The sequence below is a fragment of the Parambassis ranga genome, chromosome 14 (assembly GCF_900634625.1).
Source record: "Parambassis ranga chromosome 14, fParRan2.1, whole genome shotgun sequence".
Lineage (NCBI taxonomy): Eukaryota > Metazoa > Chordata > Actinopteri > Ambassidae > Parambassis > Parambassis ranga.
In genome coordinates this window covers 13,663,943-13,686,828 of record NC_041034.1, presented here as the reverse complement: position 1 = coordinate 13,686,828, position 22,886 = coordinate 13,663,943, and the positions used below count along the sequence as shown (strand labels likewise).

The 22,886-nt window shown below is 42.4% G+C and overlaps 2 protein-coding genes across 4 annotated transcripts in view; both read left to right on the top strand.

The window, feature by feature from the left end:
- The first annotated feature begins 1,163 nt into the window (after nucleotides 1-1,163).
- scn4bb (sodium channel, voltage-gated, type IV, beta b) lies at nucleotides 1,164-8,351 on the top strand. The gene is made up of 6 exons (XM_028422379.1): nucleotides 1,164-1,418; nucleotides 1,643-1,914; nucleotides 4,149-4,312; nucleotides 4,410-4,629; nucleotides 4,889-5,018; nucleotides 5,207-8,351. Exons 2-6 carry the CDS (start codon nucleotides 1,830-1,832, stop codon nucleotides 5,301-5,303), a joined length of 696 nt encoding a protein of 231 aa, XP_028278180.1. The 5' UTR covers nucleotides 1,164-1,418; nucleotides 1,643-1,829; the 3' UTR covers nucleotides 5,304-8,351.
- A 2,083-nt stretch (nucleotides 8,352-10,434) lies between these two features.
- Nucleotides 10,435-22,886, top strand: part of LOC114445882 (Down syndrome cell adhesion molecule-like protein 1 homolog) — a 39,882-nt gene continuing 27,430 nt past the window's right edge. The window contains exons 1-3 of one of the 3 annotated variants that reach the window (XM_028421188.1): nucleotides 10,435-10,690; nucleotides 18,176-18,496; nucleotides 20,806-20,952. In XM_028421188.1, coding sequence (XP_028276989.1) covers nucleotides 10,435-10,690; nucleotides 18,176-18,496; nucleotides 20,806-20,952 — 724 coding nt within the window. The remainder of the gene's footprint in view (nucleotides 10,691-18,175; nucleotides 18,497-20,805; nucleotides 20,953-22,886) is intronic. The other 2 variants (XM_028421189.1, XM_028421190.1) reach the window with 2 other exon arrangements.

Genomic DNA, 22,886 nt, shown 5'->3' with positions numbered 1-22,886 from the left:
CACATGACATCCTAATATTCCTAATATTGCAAAGTAAAGTACGGGTTATGCCACACACATACCTTCATTTGTCTTTTTTGCCTTGTCAGCAAATATTACTTACTGCTCCTGCAAACTTTCCTGCAAAAGTTGAAGGCAGCTTGTTCGCAGACACAATAGTTGTGTAACTGTCCCAGTGACCTCTGCCTGTGTAACTGTACCTCCACTAAGGTGGTAGGTCACATGGTCTCAGCTGCATCCTTGTTGAAACCTGCAATTCTCCTATGCTATGTCCTAGCTCCATCCTCAAATTCTAACCGTGAAATTCTAACGTGTCTGTCCTGATAAATATCCATTATTCTTATGCACTCATCTCCTGTATACAGTAAGTGACAGAGTTTGACAGGCACTGCAATTTTAGTGTATCAACTCCTGTGAGTCAGGTCTAAAATTGATTAATCAAATCTGGAAATTTGATCTAAGCACTTTCTCCATCATGTCCTGCAGTGAATAGTGCAGACACTAGACATTGCTCAGCTGGTGTTTGACTGGGGGGTTCGTGCTTTTCTTTGAAAGGAGCTGTCCTAAATGATTACATGGCCTCTTTATATCACAGCTGCATCATGCCGATGCACAGTAAGCAATGCTTCATAATATATAAGATAGGACCTTCTAGAAACCAAATGGGGCAACACACACACACACACATGCACAGTCATTTGATATGTAAGGGGTATGTAAAGAAGAAGTCAGTGTTTTCTCCCATGGTGTTCACAGTGATGTCATCAGGAAAAGAGCCATCTTTTTATGAATGGAGCATTTCGATGTGTGTCTGGCCACGGCCCTGAAGCTGCATTACACAACCTCCTGCTCAACCTGCACTGCAGAACTTTTCTCTGATCTTTACAAACACTCTGACAAAAGTGCCTGAGTCTGCATACACGCCCCGAGTCAGGAGAGAGGGAGGAGGGGGAGAACAGCAGAGAGGAGGAGAGTTGGAGGGGAGAATGGGAGGGATATGGGGGCAGGTGAGGGAGGAGAAACCAGAAGTGAGGGAGGGGGGGGTGGGGGCATGGCATTCAGCCAACAGAGAGGAAGGACAGGGAAAAGTTGTGAGATAGCCGGAGGGACAAGCAGGAGGAAGATTGAGCTTTATTGGGGCTCAGCCGAGGAGGAATGAGAGCACGATCTTCGTCCTGTCTCTTTGTCTTTCTGCTTGTCTCCTCCATCTCTCTCTCTCTCCTCTAATTGTCTCTTGTCCTGGCTGGCGCTGCAACGTGGCTGTCTCTGCAGTGAAAGTGCTGCCTGGCAGATTCTCCTTGAGTGAACCCTGACTGTGCGCAGTGAGCGTTTGCCGCTCTGCCTCTGTCCTGTCCACACTGACTCAGCTGTGTAGGCAGCCGGCCCGGTCCCTGAGCGAGCACCGGCTGCAGGAGCAGGTAGGCATGACACAACTTGTACTTAGCATCATATTATGGTTCCTCTCTGAGCTTTGACTACGTTTTTTCTGTTAACACATGCATGTAGATAACATGTAAAAACACTATGTCTGATTCTGAAATCAACTGTCCTGTGTACAACTTGCAATATTTTAGTTTATTAACCCTTTATTTCTGCCTCTGCCTCCCTGCTTCTCCTCCTCTGCCCTCTGTCCAACCTACAGTCCTGGATAGGAGCTGCTGGGGCTCAGGCAGCCCTGACGACTGTTGGCGCAACAGTGGATTTTGGGCTCCAGTCTTTTTTTTTTTTCGTCAGATTCAATCAAGTGTTCCAGAGATTCCAAGTTATACTAAGGAATAGTCTTCAAGATTCCAGAGCCAGGAGTGGATCCTGTGTTTGTTTTGGCTGCCATGGAGGTCCGGTGGATTGTGTTTGAACCTCTGAGGCTGGGTCCTCCACACAAAGTGTTTGGCCTGATCCTCACTGTCCTGCTCGGTAATGTCTTATCTTTTTTTTCAGTTCCTTTGTTTGCTCCTTGGTCATCATCTTTGCTATGATAAAACTTCATCAAAGGACTTTTTTATGTGTTCGTGTTGAGGAATAATGCTACAGCTTTTCCACATCTGACACTGACCTTCATCTCTGACCTTTGTACAGAATGCACACTAGGTCTTAGCTTGTTTGGCATGACTTTGCCTTGTGGTACTTGTTGATTGGAAAAAATGTGAAGTTTCATGGGTTTTGCTTGAAATCTTTTAATTTGGCCCGAAATCTTTGAATCGTAGAGTTCTAATGTTTTTGCCGTTTGCTCATCCCTACTGGTTGGGTTGTGATTGTGGTGGTCCTGTCTTTGGAAAAGCTGCATCAGGCGGTCGAGGCCTGCTCATTTGGCAGCATATTATGCTGAAGATATAAATCTGCAATAACAGTGGAGCAGAATCTCTGAAAGGATATGTCCATACAGATGTAAGAATTTGAGCAGAAACAAAATAATAAGTTACACATTATAGATAAAATATATCCACCTGGCTTCATTCAACTCTGATACACTAAAAACAGCATCCTTTCACATCACTGTACTGTAAATGCTAACCTATTTTCTAAACCCACTCATAGGTTTGCAGCAGCAGTGCAGCATGCATTGAATGGTCAAAGCTATGTGTTCTCTAACACAACTTATTACATTCACATTGACATGAAGACACACAAACAGACTTCTGTTGCCAGGCTAATATTTTCTTTTGACAGATCTCTAAACACGCTGTTTTTTGCAGGTGTTGTTTTTATTTATAGTGGACACCCAAAAAAAATCTAGGCACATGTACATGCAGGTGGCCCGGTTACAGAGACGAGGATTCTGCAAGTAGCTGAGCAACAACATTACATTCAGAAGTGTTTGTTTTCCACTATTTGATGCAGTAAGCTGTTATGAAGCAACACAGAGACGGTGCCCTGATGTCTCTCTCTCTCTCCAACATGAGCTTCATGAATGGTCAGGAAGTTTTTTATTTAACATCTGTCAGTTAAACTTTAAATATATAGGCTACGCCTAACCTGGTGTCTGATTTTTGTATCATGTTTAAAGTGATAGTGTGTGTACATTTCAGCTCTAAAGCTGACATATGTAGGCTAGAAACTGGAGCACCACTGCTCTACTTTTATCAGACTCACCAGAGTTTTAATTAATACTTTTACAAGAGATGCAGAAAAAGACACAATGTCAGTAGGAAACTGGTTTTGGGTAGAAAATGTGCGTTTTAACAAGACATAAACAGTAATTCTTAGTTTCATGTCAGTGCTGTCTGCAGTAAAACAAACAGGCCACTCTAACTGCGAACACACAGTTGCATAGAGGTACAGAGTAAGTAAAATATGTGCATCAGGGCCCAGAGTGCAGTTTTCTGCATGCTCACTGTACAGCTGAAGAAAAGATTAGACAGAGTTTTCAAGATAAATCAATAACATTTCCACCATTATCACGCTTTACTTAACTGTCTGGTGCAGTCAAAGTCGTATTTGCTGCAGTGGTGCTCACCAAACATTGACCTTGACCATGTTCTGAAGAAATCGCAACACAGTGTACTCAAAATGCACGGCAGACTCTCAGGAACGTCACAGCTGCTCCTGCTCACATCCAGGTGTTCCGCTTTCTCTCCCTGTCAGCATGTAGTTCACACCTCACATCCTGGATGGAAGCATTAGGCAAAGGGCATGCTAATGGAGTAAAAGGCAGAGAGCAGAGCAGCAGTTTGTCCATGACACAGACACTGAAATCCTGTTCTGTAGCTGATTCCTATCTCTGACCTTGACAAAAGGCAGATCATTAAATTGTAAAGTGAAATACCTGCAGAGTTTAGAAATGACAGGATACAAATAAAAAAATGAAGTGATTTATTTGTTATCAGTTAAATGCCAAATTTAATCACTGCACCTTCCGGATGCTGTCTGACCCTGGTGGTCCCTGGTGTACTGTTACACTTTTCACAAGGAGCGCAGCAGAATTCATCCCCTCTTATTTACAGTAATGTCACAGCAAGGACGATGTGGTGTTATGTTACCGAGGTTTCAACTGTCAAATGTCCAATAATAGAAAATGTTCTGTGTGCAGGCCCATATTATAATGTTCGGCCTATATGTTGAACAGAATCAATGATGTGATGTTGAAGTATGTTTTAGAGTTTATTATACAGATTTTCAGTTTGAACTATTTTTTCTCGCTCTGGCCTCAGCTGTGTGGTCTGCTCAGGCCCTCGAGATGTCTGTGGGGAAAATACCCTTCCTGGAAGCAGTGAATGGCAGCACAGTGATGCTGCCCTGCACTTACAGCAGCTGTATTGGCATCAAAAACCTCTACTTCAACTGGCAGTTCAACGACAACGGCACCATGCAGAAGGTAAAAAAAAAAACAAAAAAAAACTTCTTTTTGAGTTTTGAGTCAATGATTACTGATCAGGTCATCGTATTTGGACTAACAAGACCCGTCCTGTCAGGTGTGTGAATCAACGATAGCATCGGAGGGGGTGGAGCCACAGGTGAGTATATATCGAGAACGGGTGGAGTTTGTGGGGAAGAACCATGACAACAACATCTCCATCTTGCTGTGGAACATCACCTTCGAGGATGGAGGCCAGTACACCTGTTTTGGACGCAATCCCAAAGAGAAGGACAAAAACCACAGTGCTATCTTCAACCTGATTGTGGTGGATGAGTGTGAGTAATCTGCCAATGCTTCCATGCATTTAATATACATTGATTATTGGACAGTCACAGATATGGGACTGGTTGTGGGCTGGTCTTGATTTTGGGGACAATTAATTTTTCTCTGAGCATTTGCTGTTGGTATAAAGACAACATGTGAAAGAGACATGCACAAATCAAAGGCATTGTGACATCACAAACCACACTCACTGCTTACTTTGGTGATCTGTAAATGCTGTGCCTTCTCTATGATCGTTCCTGATGTCTGCAGTGAGGGTGGTGGACAACACGCTCACCATCATAATTGCATCGGCTGTGGGCGGAGGCATCGCACTGCTGATGGGCTTCATGTTGCTGAAGAACTTCACTCTCTTTGTTCTCGCCAAACTTGAGGAGAAAAAGTGAGTTTTCATAACCACCAGCATCCTAACAGTGCAACTCTTTCATGCTGTTTCATCAGGTTACGCAGATGGTGCTATGAGCATGCTGACAGTATGCTGAAGTTTTAAGAGCTGCAAGTTTGAAGTTTGTCTTTGAGCTGCTGTTCTAACACTCTCTTCCTTCCTTCCTTCCTTCCCCCACTACGCAGTAAGGAGTGCCTTGTAACTTCATCAGGGATCGACAACACAGAAAATGGCCTCTCAGGATCCAAAGCTGATTCAAAACCCACACCAAAAAAGAAATGAGAGAGAGCGTGTGAAATGACACGAGTGCTCACGTTTATATACATTATTTGCATATATTTGTATATGCACATGTTCATTTTTTTCAAGTAGGAATGATAGTAGCTCTGGCTGTGGCATTGAAAGGGGAATATGAGTGGAAGTTGATGATGATGTAAAACTAAATTATTTAATGCAATTATTTAATCTTACATTATTTATCTAGCCACATTCACACCCCTACAGGACAGGACATGAAATGTGGTCTAATGGTAGACAAAGCAGGAATATTAAACCTTAGTAGTGAAGGAGGTGCAGCCTTAAAGAGACTGCAGTATTGTGCCAGTAAGGAAAAAGGTGCATATTATAAGAAGCCGCCACCAGAGGCACCTCAAGAGTCAGTTGGGGCCCTAGGCAAACATTCTCGTTCCGTAATTTTGATTGACAGTTATATGTCATTTAGGCGTGCCATGATATATTAAGTGTTGTTTCATGCCACAGCCAGAGTACATAACAAAATCTTTGACTGTTTTTCATCCCAAGTCAAAAAAACAAACCTTTGTCAAGTGCTTGAAAACAGGGGAAATGTAATAACAGATGGGCTGAATCCTTCCTTCAACTAACTTCACATACCACAACAATTCATTAAGTATTATTATGTGACAAAGCTAATAATCTATTTGCAGTAACACAATCGTCTGGGTCATAAATAAAAAAAGGGAATTTACTAACACAAAGGATTCAGCCCAGCTCTCCATCCTGTATACCTTATCTTTGCTTGATGTACAACACAGGTGCCTGTTGATGCTTCTATGCTAATCTGTCACGTAGGACAGCTACATTTTGCAAACAGTAACAAATCAACAAGCTTCTGACAATAGAAGATAGACAATCCCCTCAACTCTCCCTCTAGAGAAATGAATGATCCTCAGATAACGCTGCTTTTATGACAAATAACTAATGCATTTTTAAGCATGTGCAACATGGGCCAGATTTTAGACACGTAATGCTTAAAACAAAAAAAAAATACTTTTGGAAATACATGTTTCAATATACTAACACTGGTAGCGTCAGTTCTGAGGTATACTGTAAATCCTGTTTTGTGCCATGCTAATTTCATCACGCTAACCATGGCTAAGGCTAAAAAATACTGAATTATCCTGAATACTTAATTAGCCTGAATCAGACTCCACATATCCCTTTTGCTTCGTATGTGCCTCTTCATGGAAATGGCTTTGTTTAACACTGATAGACATTCATTGAGTCGGTGTTTTACTCTTTGCAATAAATAACTCACTGCTGCACTGCAGTGAAAAAGATATGCACACAGTAAACCACACATAAATTATAATGAAAGGGTTCAGGTATCAGATATGCTGCTGAGTAAGGAGGGGCTGTGGTTCTCAGGCAGGAAATAACAGACGTGATGCTCTTGATGTAGCCCACTGACTGTGCCAAACAGGGATGAATGTATTTGCACCAAACTCAGTTAGAACACATAATGTACGGCTTTAAAAAGAAATACCTCTGGAGAGTGGGACAGATGTGTGTGAGTAAACACTGTGTCAGAGCACGAATAGGTGAGCATGTATGAAATGAAGTATGAATCTCTGAAACTCACTGTTATGTTGATAATAATGTGCCTCCAGTCTTTAATCACTGGCTTGAAGCAATATATTATAAAGGGTGTGTGTTGGCCTCTTTGAAAAGATGTGTACTTTTGTGTATGTATGATCCAAATCAGTGTCAGTATGTCTCGTTCAGCCAAGTGAGATGAGGAGAAACCAAACATTCTGCTATCAGCACCTCAATGAATAATGTTCGTTATGATATCATTTTTAAACAAACTAATCACTTTGTGCAGTCAAAAGGAGGAGATTACATGTAGGACTCTTATCTTGGCTTTCTGGAGTTACTCTTTGTTGCCTAGCAACAGCTCAGTGACAACAGCACTCCAGGAGTTAAGCAAACAAAAGCCTATTAGCCACAACATTAAAACACTGTCAGCTGAAGTGTGTAATATCGATCACTCTGTTACAGTGGTGCCTGTTAGGAGTGTGTGAAGCTGCAAAAATGAGCAAGCCTAAAGATCTGAGTGACTTTGTAAAAGGCCAAAGGGTGATGGTTAGACAGCAGTGTCAAAGCATCTGCACAACGTCAGGTCCGGTGGGATTCTCCCTGCATGTTGTGACTGGCAGCAGACCAGTAAGAGTGTCATACTCTCCACCAGTGAAAGCATCTTGAGTAAAGGTGACCTGGTTTGATGAATGACATTTCATACATCATGTGGACAGCTGGCTGCGTCTGCATCATTTACCTGAGGAATAGGAATATCAGCTATATTTACAATGGTTCTTCTAGAAAATCTCTCCATGACACAGTATTGACCCTGCACATCCCCATCATGGTATCAGGCTGGTAGTTTTAATGTTGTGGCTGGGATGATGTAAAATGTGTTACATAGTGAGAGGCCTCTTTTTTCTCCTTTTTGATTTTACTTGATACCAAACCAACAATTTTGTATTTTATGAGTATATATTTTATGGGACAACATACATTTGTTAATTATCTTGTCCATGTTCTTGTTTAGCTTTGAGGAGGAAATTCACCCTTACGTTTTACAATTGATTATTATTAATGAATGGTGAATTTGATTATAAAAGTATTGAATTATTCTATTGACATACCTGTTGACTGTAAATGTGTTGGTTTTCTCCGAATTGACTAATTTCTGTGAGTTTAAAGGTATTTTGCTTTGTGATTATGAGTCAGGGCCTTATGATGACAAGCAGCTCTATGCAAATCACATCAGAACTGAACCACACTGGACCTTTTGAGTTGCAGTCCTGTAAGCAATATTATGTTCTGGATCAGGGAGTTGTGACAATGCAGGGTGAAGTGGGAGCATCCAGAGAGGAGCACGGAGTTGACGGAGCCCCTGTACTCACAGCCGATGGACTGACCAAGTTACTACTCACAGCTGCTCCTGTGTGCACAAATAAACAGTTATGATGCTCTGGCTCACCCTCGAATGATGTCCCTATTTTCAGCCTTTCATTCATGCATATCAGTTCCCCATCTCTTTATTATAGAAATATGACATCTAATAAAGTTTTGAATAAAATCTCTTTTGTCATGCTGTTTGTTTATGAAACAGATACTTGGCAGCACTGCCTAACTCTGGACAGAGTTAGGACACTACAAATCAGACATTTTCAATGGTAAAAATCAGTTTCCTTATCCTGCTTTGTCCTGTACAGGATCGCAGGGGGGAGGGAGCCTATCCCAGATGTCAATGGGAAAGAGATGGCAAGTGGCCAGTTACTCATTAATGTTATGTTTTTGCATATAGTTTGTATAGTTTGTTTTGCATATATTGCCTTCAATCTGGCCAAAAAAACCGTGACCTGTGACCTGTGTTTGCGCATGTGCAGTCTAGTCTACCTGCGCACAAGCGAACAGCGCACTCCTTTGAACACAACTTTTCAGAGAAGAGTTGAAGTTTGGATTTTTTTTGTTTTTTTTTACAAAGCTGCATGTAACGTGGTGTTTATAGTTGGAGGACGTGCGTAAAATGAACTAAACGTGGTATCTCCACGCTTCATCACGCAGTCACTTGGAAGGGTAAGTTCCCGAGGAGCTCCGCGGATCAATACCATACATTCGCCTGATAAATAAGGTGTGCTGTGAGATCATACATTCAGTTGGCAGTGTAACACACTCTCAGTGGCAATGCACAGATGATCCCATTTAACTATGTCACAGCCACGCGATTGTAGACAATCTTGTCAATTTTGTCTCGTTGCTATTTCCTTGATTTCTACACAGTTCAAGAAATCTAGCATCATACACTTTATAAAGTTATTATTCAAAGTAGAAGTTGAGAACAACATTAGTATACCGTTGTCAGGAACATAGTGTAGAAAGGTGCTGTTGGTTAACACTAGGCTGTGGGGAAACGTTACATTTGAGCTCATGTGTTACTCTCAGTTTGGCCAGCAGATGTCAGCAGTGACCGGCTCTTGGACACTTGAAGCTCAGCTTAGATCGCTGCAGACGGTTCACTGGAAGCAGTGGATTTACAGCAAGCTTCTTGCTTTGCTTCTTTGAAATTCACCAACTTTAAGAAAAAGTCAGCAGAAAATCTCATTTTTATTGAGTGACCTCTGGCCCCTGACCGTCACATGCACGTTGCCCGATTACGATTTGCCGCGTGTTGTTGCTTAAACTTTTCTATGTAAAAACTCCCATATTGTTGTGAGCATTATTTGACAGGTGAACAGTGGTGCAAGGATAACTCTGGGGTTTTCCCTGTTAGGGCACTTGAGGAAACACTTCTTGTCAGAATAATCCGAGTCCTCGCGGTTGCCAAACCTCTCTGGCACTTGTGTGTGTAGGGTCTGAGACATGAATGGAAGTCATGTTAAAGAGTTTATAAGTTTACTGCCGGTCTGATAGAATTATGTATCTGTCGTTTACGGATTCAGTCTTTTATTTTTTTGTGCAGGGACACTGCCCCTGAAGCGCTGTTGCAGCGGCGGATCACTTTTCAGATTCACCACTAGCATCCACACGGACTTTAAATATTCCATGAACTGTGGCGTGTCCTGCAACTTCTCTCCCTCCATCCGTGTGTCTCAACGGGAGCGATGAAGAAAGTTGTTCTCCCTCCTTTAAGGCTTCGCTGTATGACTGGTTTACCTGCTGTGGGTTTACCTGCTGCGTGAATGTGCCGTGCCCCACGCCCCGTTACTCTCTCCTCCTCTCTATCTGCAGTGATTTTTCTGTGCGCAAATGTCTATGCACGTTCCATGCCTCCGAACAAAGAAAAACTGTTGCAGTCTGCTGAGCTCTGTAGCTCCACAGCCATGTGATTAAAGCCAAGGAACACTCTTTAAATGCAATCTCTGCTGCTACCAGAGCGGGTTTTTGTAGATCATACTGCGCAAAGAAAGGCGGTCATCAGGGGCGCACAGGTGGGTGCGCTCTCCAAGGTGCCAGCAGATCTGTCTGCGCTGCTCCACCGCGCACACAAAGAGGCAGTTTGGACACAAGTGGACCAAAAAATGCACAGTTCATCTGAAAACAAGCATCGGCTTTGCTGTGATCAGTCGTTCCGCGTTGTTTGATTATAATGTTGGGAGGATGGATTTGTATGCACGGTAGTCTTGGGAGGAGAGGAGGGGACATGGGCGGGGCTGAGGCTCCTCTCATTTCCCCTCCATGCTTAGCGGGGCAGCAGGGCTGGAGAGACCTCCGGGGAGCACAGTCGCCAGTCCAGCACGGAGACCCGCCTGGCCAAAAAAACGCGCCTCACTCTTGCCAGGATTGCCAAATATTCCTGAAAAATATACCTGCTATTTATGGCATGTGGCTTGTAACTTTACTCCTGCTGTACTCTCTCCAAGAAGGTAAGAGGAAAAAACAGGAATGCATGGAATATTGGAAACTGTGCTGGAGTCTTACTGTTTTAAGTTGAATGAAAAGTGACATGAGAACTATGATTAATGTGAATCTTTGAGTGATGGGTGTCTTGTGCTTTGATCTATCACCGAATGTCTCGTGCTGATAAATTGGCTGAAATGACGCTTTAAATCAAAATGTATAAACCTGCTGCAGCTCCACAAGTAAGTGAAGATATAAAGTGGTTTTTTTTTGCACCTGGATGTTGTGTGCTTTTATGCAGCGAACCTTGATGCCTCAGATGGTGCTGATAGCACGGATTGTTTTCGCATTACCAACTCCATTTATGAATATGTAAAATGGCTGAATAGGGAGAATGAGGTGCAAATACAGAGGGAGGGTGAGACAGAAATGAAAACATGCATCGGCCTGCAATTACATGAATTTATGGCAATTCTGCAGCAAATTCTCTCAAAAAATGTTTCACTCTTGTAAAGTTTTGAGGCGGATGATGCAGATTTGATATCTTGATGCTTTCATTGTGCAGCCTTTGCTAATTGCAGCTGTTTTGATGGACTGTTTTTGGCACAGGCGCGCGCTTCCACCAGAGATGCTCTGATTTTCAGGATGAGATTTTTAATTCCTTCTTTTTTTTCTTTGTCATGACAAATTGTTGCCATTCTAAACAGGACGACAAATTAAAGGCCCCTTCTCTCACAACGGCCTTATTAGTTTAATAGGTCTACACCCACATAAGGGCCATAATTAGTGTATTCAGATTTTCCCTCCTTATTTAATTCATTTGCTCTTTTGAACATGTTCCCTTTTTTGTTTGTTTAAATTGTAGAAGGCTTTTCTTTTGTTTTAAATGGATTCGTTTTTTCTTTCTTGGTCCGTATATGCAGCAAATCCCTGACCCTATTGCAAAGTTGATCTTCTGCTATTACAGTGCATTAGAATAATCCTGAACAAATCTGCGTCGAAAATAAGAGAAATTCAACACTAGCTGTTCATGAGAGTGTGTTCCAGGCCTTTGTGTAGCCTGTTTGGAGACATGTTTACATTTTTGTTTTGTCCTCATTAGCACAGGCCTTGAGAGGGTGCAAATTTATTTATGTAAAAAAAAAGTCTGGGTTATGGTGGAGGAGGAACATGGCGGTTCTCTGTGCAAAATAGGCCATTAGGTCCATTTGCTATTTTAAGTTCTCTTGATTTCTTGTTTTTTTTAATTTTCGCTTTATATTAATTAGTTTATTGAAATAACTGCTGCTTGGTTAAATTCACTGCATTTGTTTGCTGTCGATTTAAATCACTTATCCAACTTGAGAGATGGGCTTTCAGAGCCTCGCCGTCTTCCGTGGAATCATATTAATATGCGCAAATTTATTTCGCCAAATGAGAAACTCCAGGGGCGTGGGTGCAGATTATAGACTTGCCCGGTCATGTTCCTCACTAATAGCGCACCTGGACCCCGCGGACGTGTTGGCGCGTGTGTGCCGGCGCGTGCACGCGTGCACGCGTGCGTCAGGGCTCGTGTTGCTGTGTTTGTGTTGGCGGGCGCGTGGAGGAGGGCGAGTGACGGGACGCCCCGCTTGGTTTTGTTGTCAGGCTATATGTTTTGAATTGTGTTGTTTTTCTTCCTCTGCTATAGGGTAAACTGGAAGTTATTTATTTATCTTGAAAGAGACACAAAAACACACGATTAAATATATATCATTCATATCATATCATTTTTTTAATATGCAAAATTTAGTAGGCAGACTTGGTGTAGGGTATAAGTGTCAGATTAAAAATGTTAAATAACAATATATATTTTTAGTATTTCTGCTACTGGATCATGTTAAAAGAGGATCTTATTCTGTTTTTAATAGTATTTTGTTGTAGGTGTAATGTATGTTAAATTCTCACTGTATTTACTAAATAATTAATGAAATTAATTAACATTGCTTTAAATCCAGGTTCATCAGGCCCATACATTAAATGTTAAATTTTAAATCTAATAAATAAAACTGCTTTTGAAAAATGATTTCTCTGTAGCTTGAATTTTAATCGGAGGTGTGTAAAGCACTAAGGTGAATCTGCTCCCTGCTCCTTCCCACTGCTACAAAAAGAAATATGCAAAAATCCCTCACTGAGTCCAATTCCCTGTGCTTCCTTTGCAAGGCTGCACAATTAAAGCTGCAATCTGAGCTATATGCACCACTCAATGACAGAAGCTGTGTGGGCCACAGGGGTGCCAATCATTACTCAAGCAGGGCAGGGCCTCCATTTTTTTTCTGTGTGTGTGTGTTTTTTTACTAGCTCAAACCTAGCATTATTTAATTTTTACATTTAACAATGTGCAAACAGCCTCTTAATGAGGGTATAGGACCATGGAGCTCTGATTGTGGCTCAGGTTTGTTTGTGAATTCACAATTCTAATTCATTTAATTAAAAATTAAAAACTGTTTCCACAAAAAAATCTATGATTCATCAGCAGGCAGTTTTCTAAATATTCATGGTCAGACAATTGATTAAACAGAATTCTTAACTTTTAACTCCAAATAAAGTTTAAAATAATTCAACAACACAAATATCAGTTATCTTTCGCAAGTTAAAACAGAAAATAATAGCACAGTAATTTGTTGCCAAATGGTGGGTAAGGCATGCAGCAAAAAAGGGGCTCATTGGACTTCCCAGCTGCACCAACAGGACGTCACAGCTCTGTCACTGGCATCCCTGCGCTCCCATTCGCTCCCAAATCTATTAGAAATCCTAATGAGATTATAAGCGCCAACTAATAAATTAAAAACCACTAACGACGATGCAAATGAACGCTAGAACTGTTATAAATGAATTTAGTTTTTTTTTTCTCCACCAGCAAGAACTCTGTATAACTACACAGTGATGCTAAATTGAGCCAGACCTCCTCCAAATTTTATTGGATGCTGGAGCTGCACATTTTCAGAAGGAGGGAGTGTTCAGCAAATGTCAAATCTCTGAAGCAAGTAGTTGTTTTTGTTGGATCTCCCTCTCTCTATCTCCATCTCTCCCTCCCTCCATTGCTTCCTTTCGCAGTAACTCCCCTCCCTCTCTTTCCCTCATCACTAGGCAGAATTAAAGGTTGGGGGAGGGGCAGTTTATGCAGACTGTGCTGGGACTTGTGATCCACAGATTTGATATTCACATTAAGAGAGAAACTGGCTGCTTTGATGTGAGGGGGAGCAGGTCCCAGGGGACTGCTGAAGTAGCACACTTTTTTTTTTTACTGACACAGCACAGTCCAAGGGGGGTTGGTGGTGGTGGGTGGGTGGGGTGTGTCTTGCAGATTGTTGGGGACAGGGGTATACAGAAAGACAGTGGGTGGGGAACAGTGATACCCCTCTGTTGATTAGATATAACCTCGACAACCTCCCCCTCACTTCTCCACCCACCAACCACCTACTTATGCCAGACCCCTGAGGATTATCCATAAGCTTACACCTATCTTCACCCCCCCCCCCCTCCTCCTCTCCCCCCACCTTCCCACATCTCACCAATATTCAAATCAACCTCTTCTTATAGTCTGTCTCCTCCCAGTTCCTCCTGTGCTGCTTCATGTTTCCACACACAGTGATAATCCCTGTCACCCCCCCCCCCCTTTTTTTAAAAAAGCATAACTTTCTGTCCCACATACACCTGCATGATGGGGAGATGGCAGGAGCTCCAACAGAAATGAAGATATTTCCAAAATAGAAAGGATAGGTTTCTGTGCATGTCTTACCTTTGACCTTTACCACAACATGAAAATGAGTTTGCCATCAGACAGAAATGCAAAGAAGAGGGAGCCGACGAGGGCAGCATGTGGATGTAAGTTGTTTGTTGTTGGGCACAGGGTCATCGGGATGTGTGAATGTGAAACACTGGGGCTTGAGGAGTTTGCTTACCTCCCCATCACAATACAGCTGTGAACGTCAAGTGTGTGTGTGTGTGCGTGTGTGTGTTCGCACTCACATCCTGGAGAGGCGTAGATCGGCTGCATTATGCATGATGAAACCTTGCATAGGTTATGACTTCTGCCTCTCTGACATACATATTCATGCATGGCTCTCTGGCAGGATGTATAAAATAGTGGCTGAGACTCTGACAGCCCGAGCTTTAGCTCCAGCGGTGCCATCAGTGCTCCAACACCTTCCAGTGAGGGCTGCTTTTCTCTGCTGTGCTGTGTCTGAACGAGGTTGACGAAGCCTCCTGGGTGCAGGTGAACTGCAGCAGCAACAACGCTGAAGCCCAACAGCTTTGGTCAGCGCTGCTTTCAGTGTCCACATGCTGACAGGGTGGACAAAAGTGCTGTCTTTGAAATGAACAGGGGAGCAAAGTGTGGCGTGTCACTTTAACCACCATAGAGTAAGACTGTTAAAATGATTGGCAGCTCCTCAAAACAAATTGATGAACTAACGATCACGTTTATGAGAATTTACTGCAGAATTTCTTTATGTTTAGACTCTGGGGAAAATATCAGTTCATTGTAAATCACTTCAAAAGATGCATAATAAATCTACAGTCACAGATTAATGTTAGGATGCAATCGGAAAAACAAAAAGCAAATCAACATGCCCAAAATCAGTGTTAATTTTGTTACAGTAACAGTAAACAGCTGACAACAGTGTGTCTAATGATTAAGTTATTTGATTGCTTTTAAACAGTGACTTATGTGTTTCAATGAGAGAGGTGTAAAACTGCCAGCCACTAAATGATGTGTGTTCTTTCCTGCAGCTGACAATTGATCTTTTTAAGGTCTCAAATTTATAAAGAAAAAAGTTGACTGACAGTTAATAGCTGAACAAAGTTGATTAACATGGTTCAAAATAACCTGAACTGCTCAGTGAACACACATAAACCTAAGGGGGAGTAGCATCAGATTTAGTGTTGCTTGAGTATCTGTCTAAAGTTGTTTTTTTATGTTTGTACAAAGACATTTGTGTAGCCTTTACAAACCATGTTGACTTGACCATGCGGCTTTTTTTGCACATGCCATCTACTGGTTGGCACAGGTGGTAATGTCTCATCTGCTGCTTTTAAATGGAGTGGAAACTGCCAGTCCAGCACAAACCAGTACTGTGCCAGTTGAGCTTTGGAGTGCACCTGGTGTGAAGCGACGATGTCGCTGTGCCAGACACACCTTACCAAACAGCAGATTTGGTTTCTCATCATATATGGTGTGCTTGATCCTGTGTAGGATGCACCTGAGTGGGTTTCAGTCTGCCAATATGAGGCAGAGATTGGGATTTGGTTAGTTAAAAGTTTCTAATTTTAGATTCTTCGGTGGGTCACTGTTGTTAGGTTAAGTTGTTGCATTGTTTTTCTTTATTCAGTCACAGCTTACGAGTGCCAGTGCCACCATGGCAACCCACTTAGTCTCCTCCCAGTATGACTGAGCACCGAGAGCCACTGTTGGTGTGTGTGTAAATGTATTTGTGTGTGTGTCAGCTGAGTGCATGTGTGGTTCGCCTGGTTTTGACAGGCTGTGAGTGGTGGGAGTTTGCTCTGATCCCCTTTCTATTCCACTTCCAGCTCCATCAGTCCCACTGCTCCCCAGCCCCCCCAGTGCCCAGGCCCCGGGGCCATATAATCTACTGTATGAGAGGTTCTCCTGCTGCCCAGCCCCCCTGAGCTCTCAGGGTGACCCCCTCACTCCTCTACTTTAGTGCTGTCCCCCCATTGGGAGATTATAGATATTGCAATCTTTAATATGGGCTTTATGCTCAGGGGCCATTATCAGTAATCTGCAGAGGGGAGGGAGTCTGACCTGGTTTTTGCAGCCCACCACCGGACTGCCAGACACATTTTCATATACCATCTGTAACATGCTGCCCAGCTTTATCAATCTCCAGATCAGAGACAGTAACACTTCTTTAAAAGGAAGCTGGAATTATTGACTAACCCTTCTGGATAAGATAAGATAGCTGCGTCTGTCTTCGATCTGAGCTTAGTGCCAGCACACACACTGTCACACTGTTAATGGTGATGACTTATTCTGCAGGCTTTTACTTTTTAATGTTTGTCTGTCAGCGTCAGCCAGACTTTAAAGCCGCACTATAATTACACCATGGCCCAAACAAAGTTTTAATAACCAGAAGGGACAGCTAAAGAAAAGGATCACACAGTCTCACACAACATTCAATTTCCTCTTGTTTTCAGTGTCACGTCTAGATTTTGTGATTCTATGCATGATTATGTACATTTTGATAAACACATTACATGGTTATTGTCACAACTATTAATTGTTTTTGTGCCATGATGAGATTCAAATCCACATTATTCAAAAATAATGTTATTTACCTGCAACATCACAATTGTCAACAACCACTTGTGGTGGTACCACAGTGTACAGGTACCACTTACAGATTTATCTACACACTGCAGACAAGAGGTGGTAACTAAACATTGTTGGTTATCCTTTCACTTTTTGCGACAGAGAGTTTGAAACACAGTTTTTAAGCTTAGACAGTTAATAAGTCAATCCACAGAAAATATATAGTTATTTTTAAGTGTAATTTTTACACAAAAATATTCCCTCAGCCACAAAAATGTGTTTGTTTTTTTTGTATGTGACAATTTACAACATGCCGACCTATCACAAAAAGGAGTGTACATTAAAATCTCAGTCAAAGCCTGGGACTGTGATGTTTGGTTTGTTTCCTAAAATCCATGATAACATTAATAGTACTAAAATATGTGTTTAATCAGTCAGTGAATATCATGTAAATAGATTCAAACTTGCAGATTACACGCTTCAAGTCTTCTAGTATATCTTAGTATCTTTAGTGTCTGAACATGTGGTGGGTCATCTGTATTGTATGACATAATACAACCAGCAGTGGTTAACATCCACATCTGTCCATCAGCAGTGTCCCCTCTCTTCTAATCTTCCGTATAATGACCCCAAATTTGACACAACCCCCCCCCCTTCTTTCTTCTTCTCACTCTCCCTTCTCTGCTGGAGGTGTATGTGTTTAATCTGACTGCCAATGAATAACATTCCTGTGTGTGTTTGTGTGTGTGTGTGTGCATGCGTGTGTGTGTTAAATATGTAAGGAGATTAAATAGACTTAAATCTCTGCGTCTGGCATAGAAATTCCAATCACATAACCTATCAGTGCGTCCCCGCCCTCTCTGCCTGTGTTTGTTTTGTTTGTGTATATGTGCACTCTACAGAGGTAACAGGCTCCTCCTCCCTCCGATCCACCTAAACCATCTCAGGCTTTAGCCCAAATCCCTGGCTTTCTGAATCACATGACTGATGTTTGCAGCTGGACGTTTGACATACATTTGTTATGATTATTTCGCTACACATTTGAAGGACATTCTGACTCCGTCCAACTTTTGTCCATTAATGAGATGCCTGTTGCTTTAAATCAATGGTGGTGACATCTGATTAGCCTATATTCATACTTCGGTGTAATGCATTACAGGAGCTGGTTGTCCCCTCCTGGCCTGCTAAGTGACAGTGTGTTGTGTGTTTGTCCCTGCAGTACACAGTGAGGATGTGGGCTCTACCAGGCTGTACTTTGTGAATGCCTCCCTGCAGAGGGTAACCTACTCCAGCTCGGTGGGGGTGTCCCTGCCCTGTCCAGCAGGGGGCACCCCCAGTGCCATACTGCGCTGGTACCTGGCAACCGGCGACGACATCTACGACGTGCCCCACATCCGCCATGTGCACGCCAATGGCACCCTCCAACTGTACCCCTTCTCGCCCTCCGCCTACAACAGCTACATCCATGACAACGACTACTTCTGCACTGCCGAAAACCAGGCCGGCAAAATCCGCAGCCCCAACATCCGCATCAAAGCTGGTGAGTTGGACAGAATGGGGCTCAGAGTGAAGAAAGATCTGAAAAGCAGGGTGTCTGTGGAGCATAAGGTCAATGTAAGTCAGAATGTTATGATGAGGAACTAAGCAAAAAGAGACAGTTGTGAAAGCATAAAGTGGAGCAGATGTGATTGGCAGCTGCAAAAAGCCAAACCCACACACAGAACCACCTGCCCTAAAATAGCCTGTCTCGACCTGAACACAGACTGACCTAGAACACAGTCTACAGAGAGAACATCTGCATCACATACCACATCAGGCCTTGGCCTCTGCTCACACCTATTTGGCTGAGCTGGTGATGAACCACTGCACTTTGTACTGACATAAACCCTTCAGCTTTATACATAGCAAAGCACCATCTAGTAGAATGAAATCCAAAACACAACCTTTATGGTACTTAAGTAGCAACTCTGCCAGGATTATCTGATGATAATACAACCAGATAAGGATGGAAATGGTGGCAATGGGTTATACGTATCTTCTTAGTGGCTCATCCTTGTCAACAGTCCTTCACTTTATAAAAGGTCAGTGCAGCAAAGGCCACCAGGAACTTGACAGCAAGTTGAGATTTTCTCAAGCTTTGCATTTTAAAGGTTTGCAAGGCGTGAAAAGAAATTCATCACCTACTAATGAGGAGATATGTCGCTGGTGTTGGTATCATCATTTGAAACTAAATTCACTATTGTGAATGCACATAAAAGGGCCTTTTTAATAATCTATATAAATTCAGTTAAATATCAGTCAAATATAACATTTCAATAAATGGATCAGTCATTAAACACTAGTGGACATTGCAGGTAGTCTATATTTAGAAATTTTGACCAGAAGCTGCCTCTGTTGCCATCATATTCTCTCTCCTGTCCTCCTTCTCCTCCCTGCTCCCTCGTTCTTAAAACTGTCCTCTTGTGCCAGACTAAATATAGCAACAGCACACTTCTTTAATTATCTCTCATTAACAGACCTAATTGGTGCTTTCCATTGATTAGACCATTTGAGGCTGCTTTAATAAGCGTCTAAAGTAAAATAGTACATCTGGGGTTTCGGCTCTGCGAAACGAGACGTGAAGAAAAAGAAGAAGGTGAAATGCACCCAGTGAGCAGACACATCAAACCACAGCTGGATCATACTACAGCTGGATTATAGTTACATCTATTGTCCCGCCCTCCCCCTTTCCCAGCATTCATTCAGGCCAGTCGGTCCCTCCCCCTTCCCTCCTGCCATCAACATCTGTTTTCATATTCTGCCTCCCAACACCGACCTGAACTAATACTCATATTCATTCTAATACTAATACTAGTGCCAAGTTGAGGATTTGAGCCAGGACCCTGAGCTGCATGCCAGCCGGTTGCTGCCTTCATTCCCACATGACCCAAAAGCCAGGCCTCAGGAGCCGAGGGATTAGCATGAACCAAACATCCCACAGCCAGTGGCCTTTGTCAGGCCCTGGTAGCCACCTTTAGTGTACAGGTTAGGGGCAAAAAAGGGAAGTGATGTTTTAAGTCATGTGGTCATAGTTTTGGTCTTGTCATTGAACAATAATTGATAAGAATCACTCCTTTATTGTCACATCAAAGCTTATATTTTATCAAGAGCACTCAAGATCTGATATTTTCTACTCATCTTTTTAAAGAAGATGCAAATTTCTGTGCTCTTGCATGCGTTTCCCGCTTGCAGCAGGAATGTATGCATGCTGTCATCGTATCTGTTACCAGGGAAGGGATTTCAAACCAGTTTCTTAGCAACCTTCAGATACGTCCTAGCTTTCATGTGATTTTGCTAATGAGCCCCAGCTCATTCAAGAGAGTGTAAAATATTGCATGAACCTGCATAAACCAAAGCAGCAGTAACACCTCAGTTGCGCAGCTTGCTCTGTGTTGTATCTCGATGAAGTTCTGTGCAAAAAAAAAGTGAATCACTGTTTCGCGATGATGTCACACCAAAGCTAGAAAACCATTTCCGTGTTTATTCAGCTTAATGGTGGCTCGTGCCATTTATGAGAAAAGCAGCAGTTGGATTAGAAGAGTTCAAACAATGCACAATAGTAATCCAGGAATTTTTGATGAATAAAGTGGAGTGCTGTGGTAATTGATGAAAGGGTGTTTTTCTCTAGAGTGTTAATATGTTGTTTTTGATCATGTACGCAAAGAGCTGATTATTGTTTTCGTCTCAAACAAGGATTAATACTTCTCTCCTGATGCGTTGATGATGTTGATGCACTTCAATGTCTATCATGTCAAAATTCAGATAATCTTTGCTAGTTAAGCCAATTTAACATTTTGTGTGTTTGTATAGTTTTCAGGGAGCCCTATACCGTGCGGGTGGCGGACCAGCGCTCAATGCGGGGCAACGTAGCTGTGTTCAAGTGCCTCATTCCCGCAGCAGTGCAGGAGTATGTCAGCGTTGTGTCCTGGGAGAGAGACACCGTTTCCATCGTCCCAGGTAGGATATCAGTTTTTGGATACCGGATTGATTGGATACCGTTGAATTTAGGTTTACGTCTTTATCTGCTCTGTGTGTGTGTGTGTGTGTGTTCCTCAGTTTGTGTGTTGATGCACTGCTGCGCTCTATGTTTGACCGAACTCTTAATTCGTGTCTTCTGTCTGCTCACTGTTCTGGATCACTGATCTGGTTCCACTCCTCCTCCTCCTCCTCCTTCCTCCTGCATGTATCTCCTCCCTCACTCTCCCTTATCTTCACCCCCTCCTTCTCTGCTATCATAGCTTTTCTCATCACTTTCAATTTTCACCAGCTAATGTCACATCCTGCCTTTAATTGCACTTGACACTAAAGAAAATGAAAGACAGACTCTCTTTCCAAGTCTCATAACTATTCCACATTTCCTCCTCATCAGATCTATTTCTGTCCACTCCCTGCTTGTCTTGCCACCATGTCCTTGAAGAACAGGGCCACAATTAGAGACACAGGATGTCAATAGGACCGTGGCCCCACATTCATCTTCATTAACCTCATTTGTGTGTGTGTGTGCGCGCAGAGTGTGTGACAGAGAAATCTTGAGTCTTAAAGTCTGTTTTTCTGGCTTGTATGTGGGTTTATATTTTACATGTATGATTATTTTCTGTGGTAAAAACATGATACAATAACAAAGTAGAGAGAAGGGTGAGAGATGGAAAGAAAAAAACAAACCAATGAGAAAGAAGCAAGGAGGGTAGTAGGGCAAGAACGGCCTCAGGTCCTGGCAGATGGTGTTTTATATTATATGTATGCAAAACACTCAGACAGTGTGTCACACATGCACTAGTGTTGTGGTAGTTTGTCATTTTGGGGTATTTTGTAGATCAGTTTCATGCACAAAGCTGTCGAGTCTCATTGTGCTTTGTGTTATTTTTTTATCAACCTGGAAGAAAAGGGTGCAGCAGTCAAGAATTTACGGGTAATGACAACTGCTTAAAAGTGTTAATGTGAAACTGTAATAATCATCTCTTATCAGGATCCACAAAGTACAAAAGTTGTTTTTAGTCACTTCTTTTCCTTTTATTGATGTGACACATTTGATTCTCAGCAGCCACTTGGTTGCTTCCCATGATTCTTAAACGTAAATATAGATGATCTAGTTTCCTCTCTGTGTATATTTATGGTTTCTATGTATGGGGCGGTTCTGTGTATACCGTCACGAGGCCGCTGTGTGTAATTAGGGGTATATAGGTCAGCTGATGAGCAGTGAGTGTGAGGATCAGATGCTGAACATGATGAGCTGCTCACTGAACTCAGTGTTCGTTTCCCTGTGACAGCAGCGCGCATAGACACAGCACACACTCGCAGTGTGGTCAAGTTCAACCTTGACCTGCTAATCAACATGCCGACCTCTTCATCCTTGTAGCCAATCGGCGTGGTTTCCATATAGTCTGAACATTGTGATTGCACCTATGCACATGCATGCACAAAAAAACATGCACACAGTCACATAAGAATACAGTAGAAACATGTGGGTATGTAAACAGTAGGAAACATTGTTATTTTCAGTTAACCATCTTACAGTCTCCCTCCACCATACTCTGCTCCTGCATGTCCAGGAAGGGACTGTCTGGATTGATCTAATGAAGATGTGAAAATTAAAATTGATTTTGTGACTGAAGGCTCTCGCCTGTGGGGATTGCCTGTCTTGCTTAACTGAAGAAATGCAGCAGGAGGAGTTGCAGTTGTAGAGTGAGTAAATTCACTGTGTAAAGGTGCACACCTGCAGATACATTTTCTTCGCACCAATCTTTATTCTGATCAGACCCACTTAACCATATCAGTGGTAACAAATACCCAGCCTAATATGTGTTATTGTTATTGAGGGGAGCATGTCTGTTGAAATCCAAACATTCAGCCATCACTAAACTGTCTGAATTGGATCTTTGTCTCACGGTTGG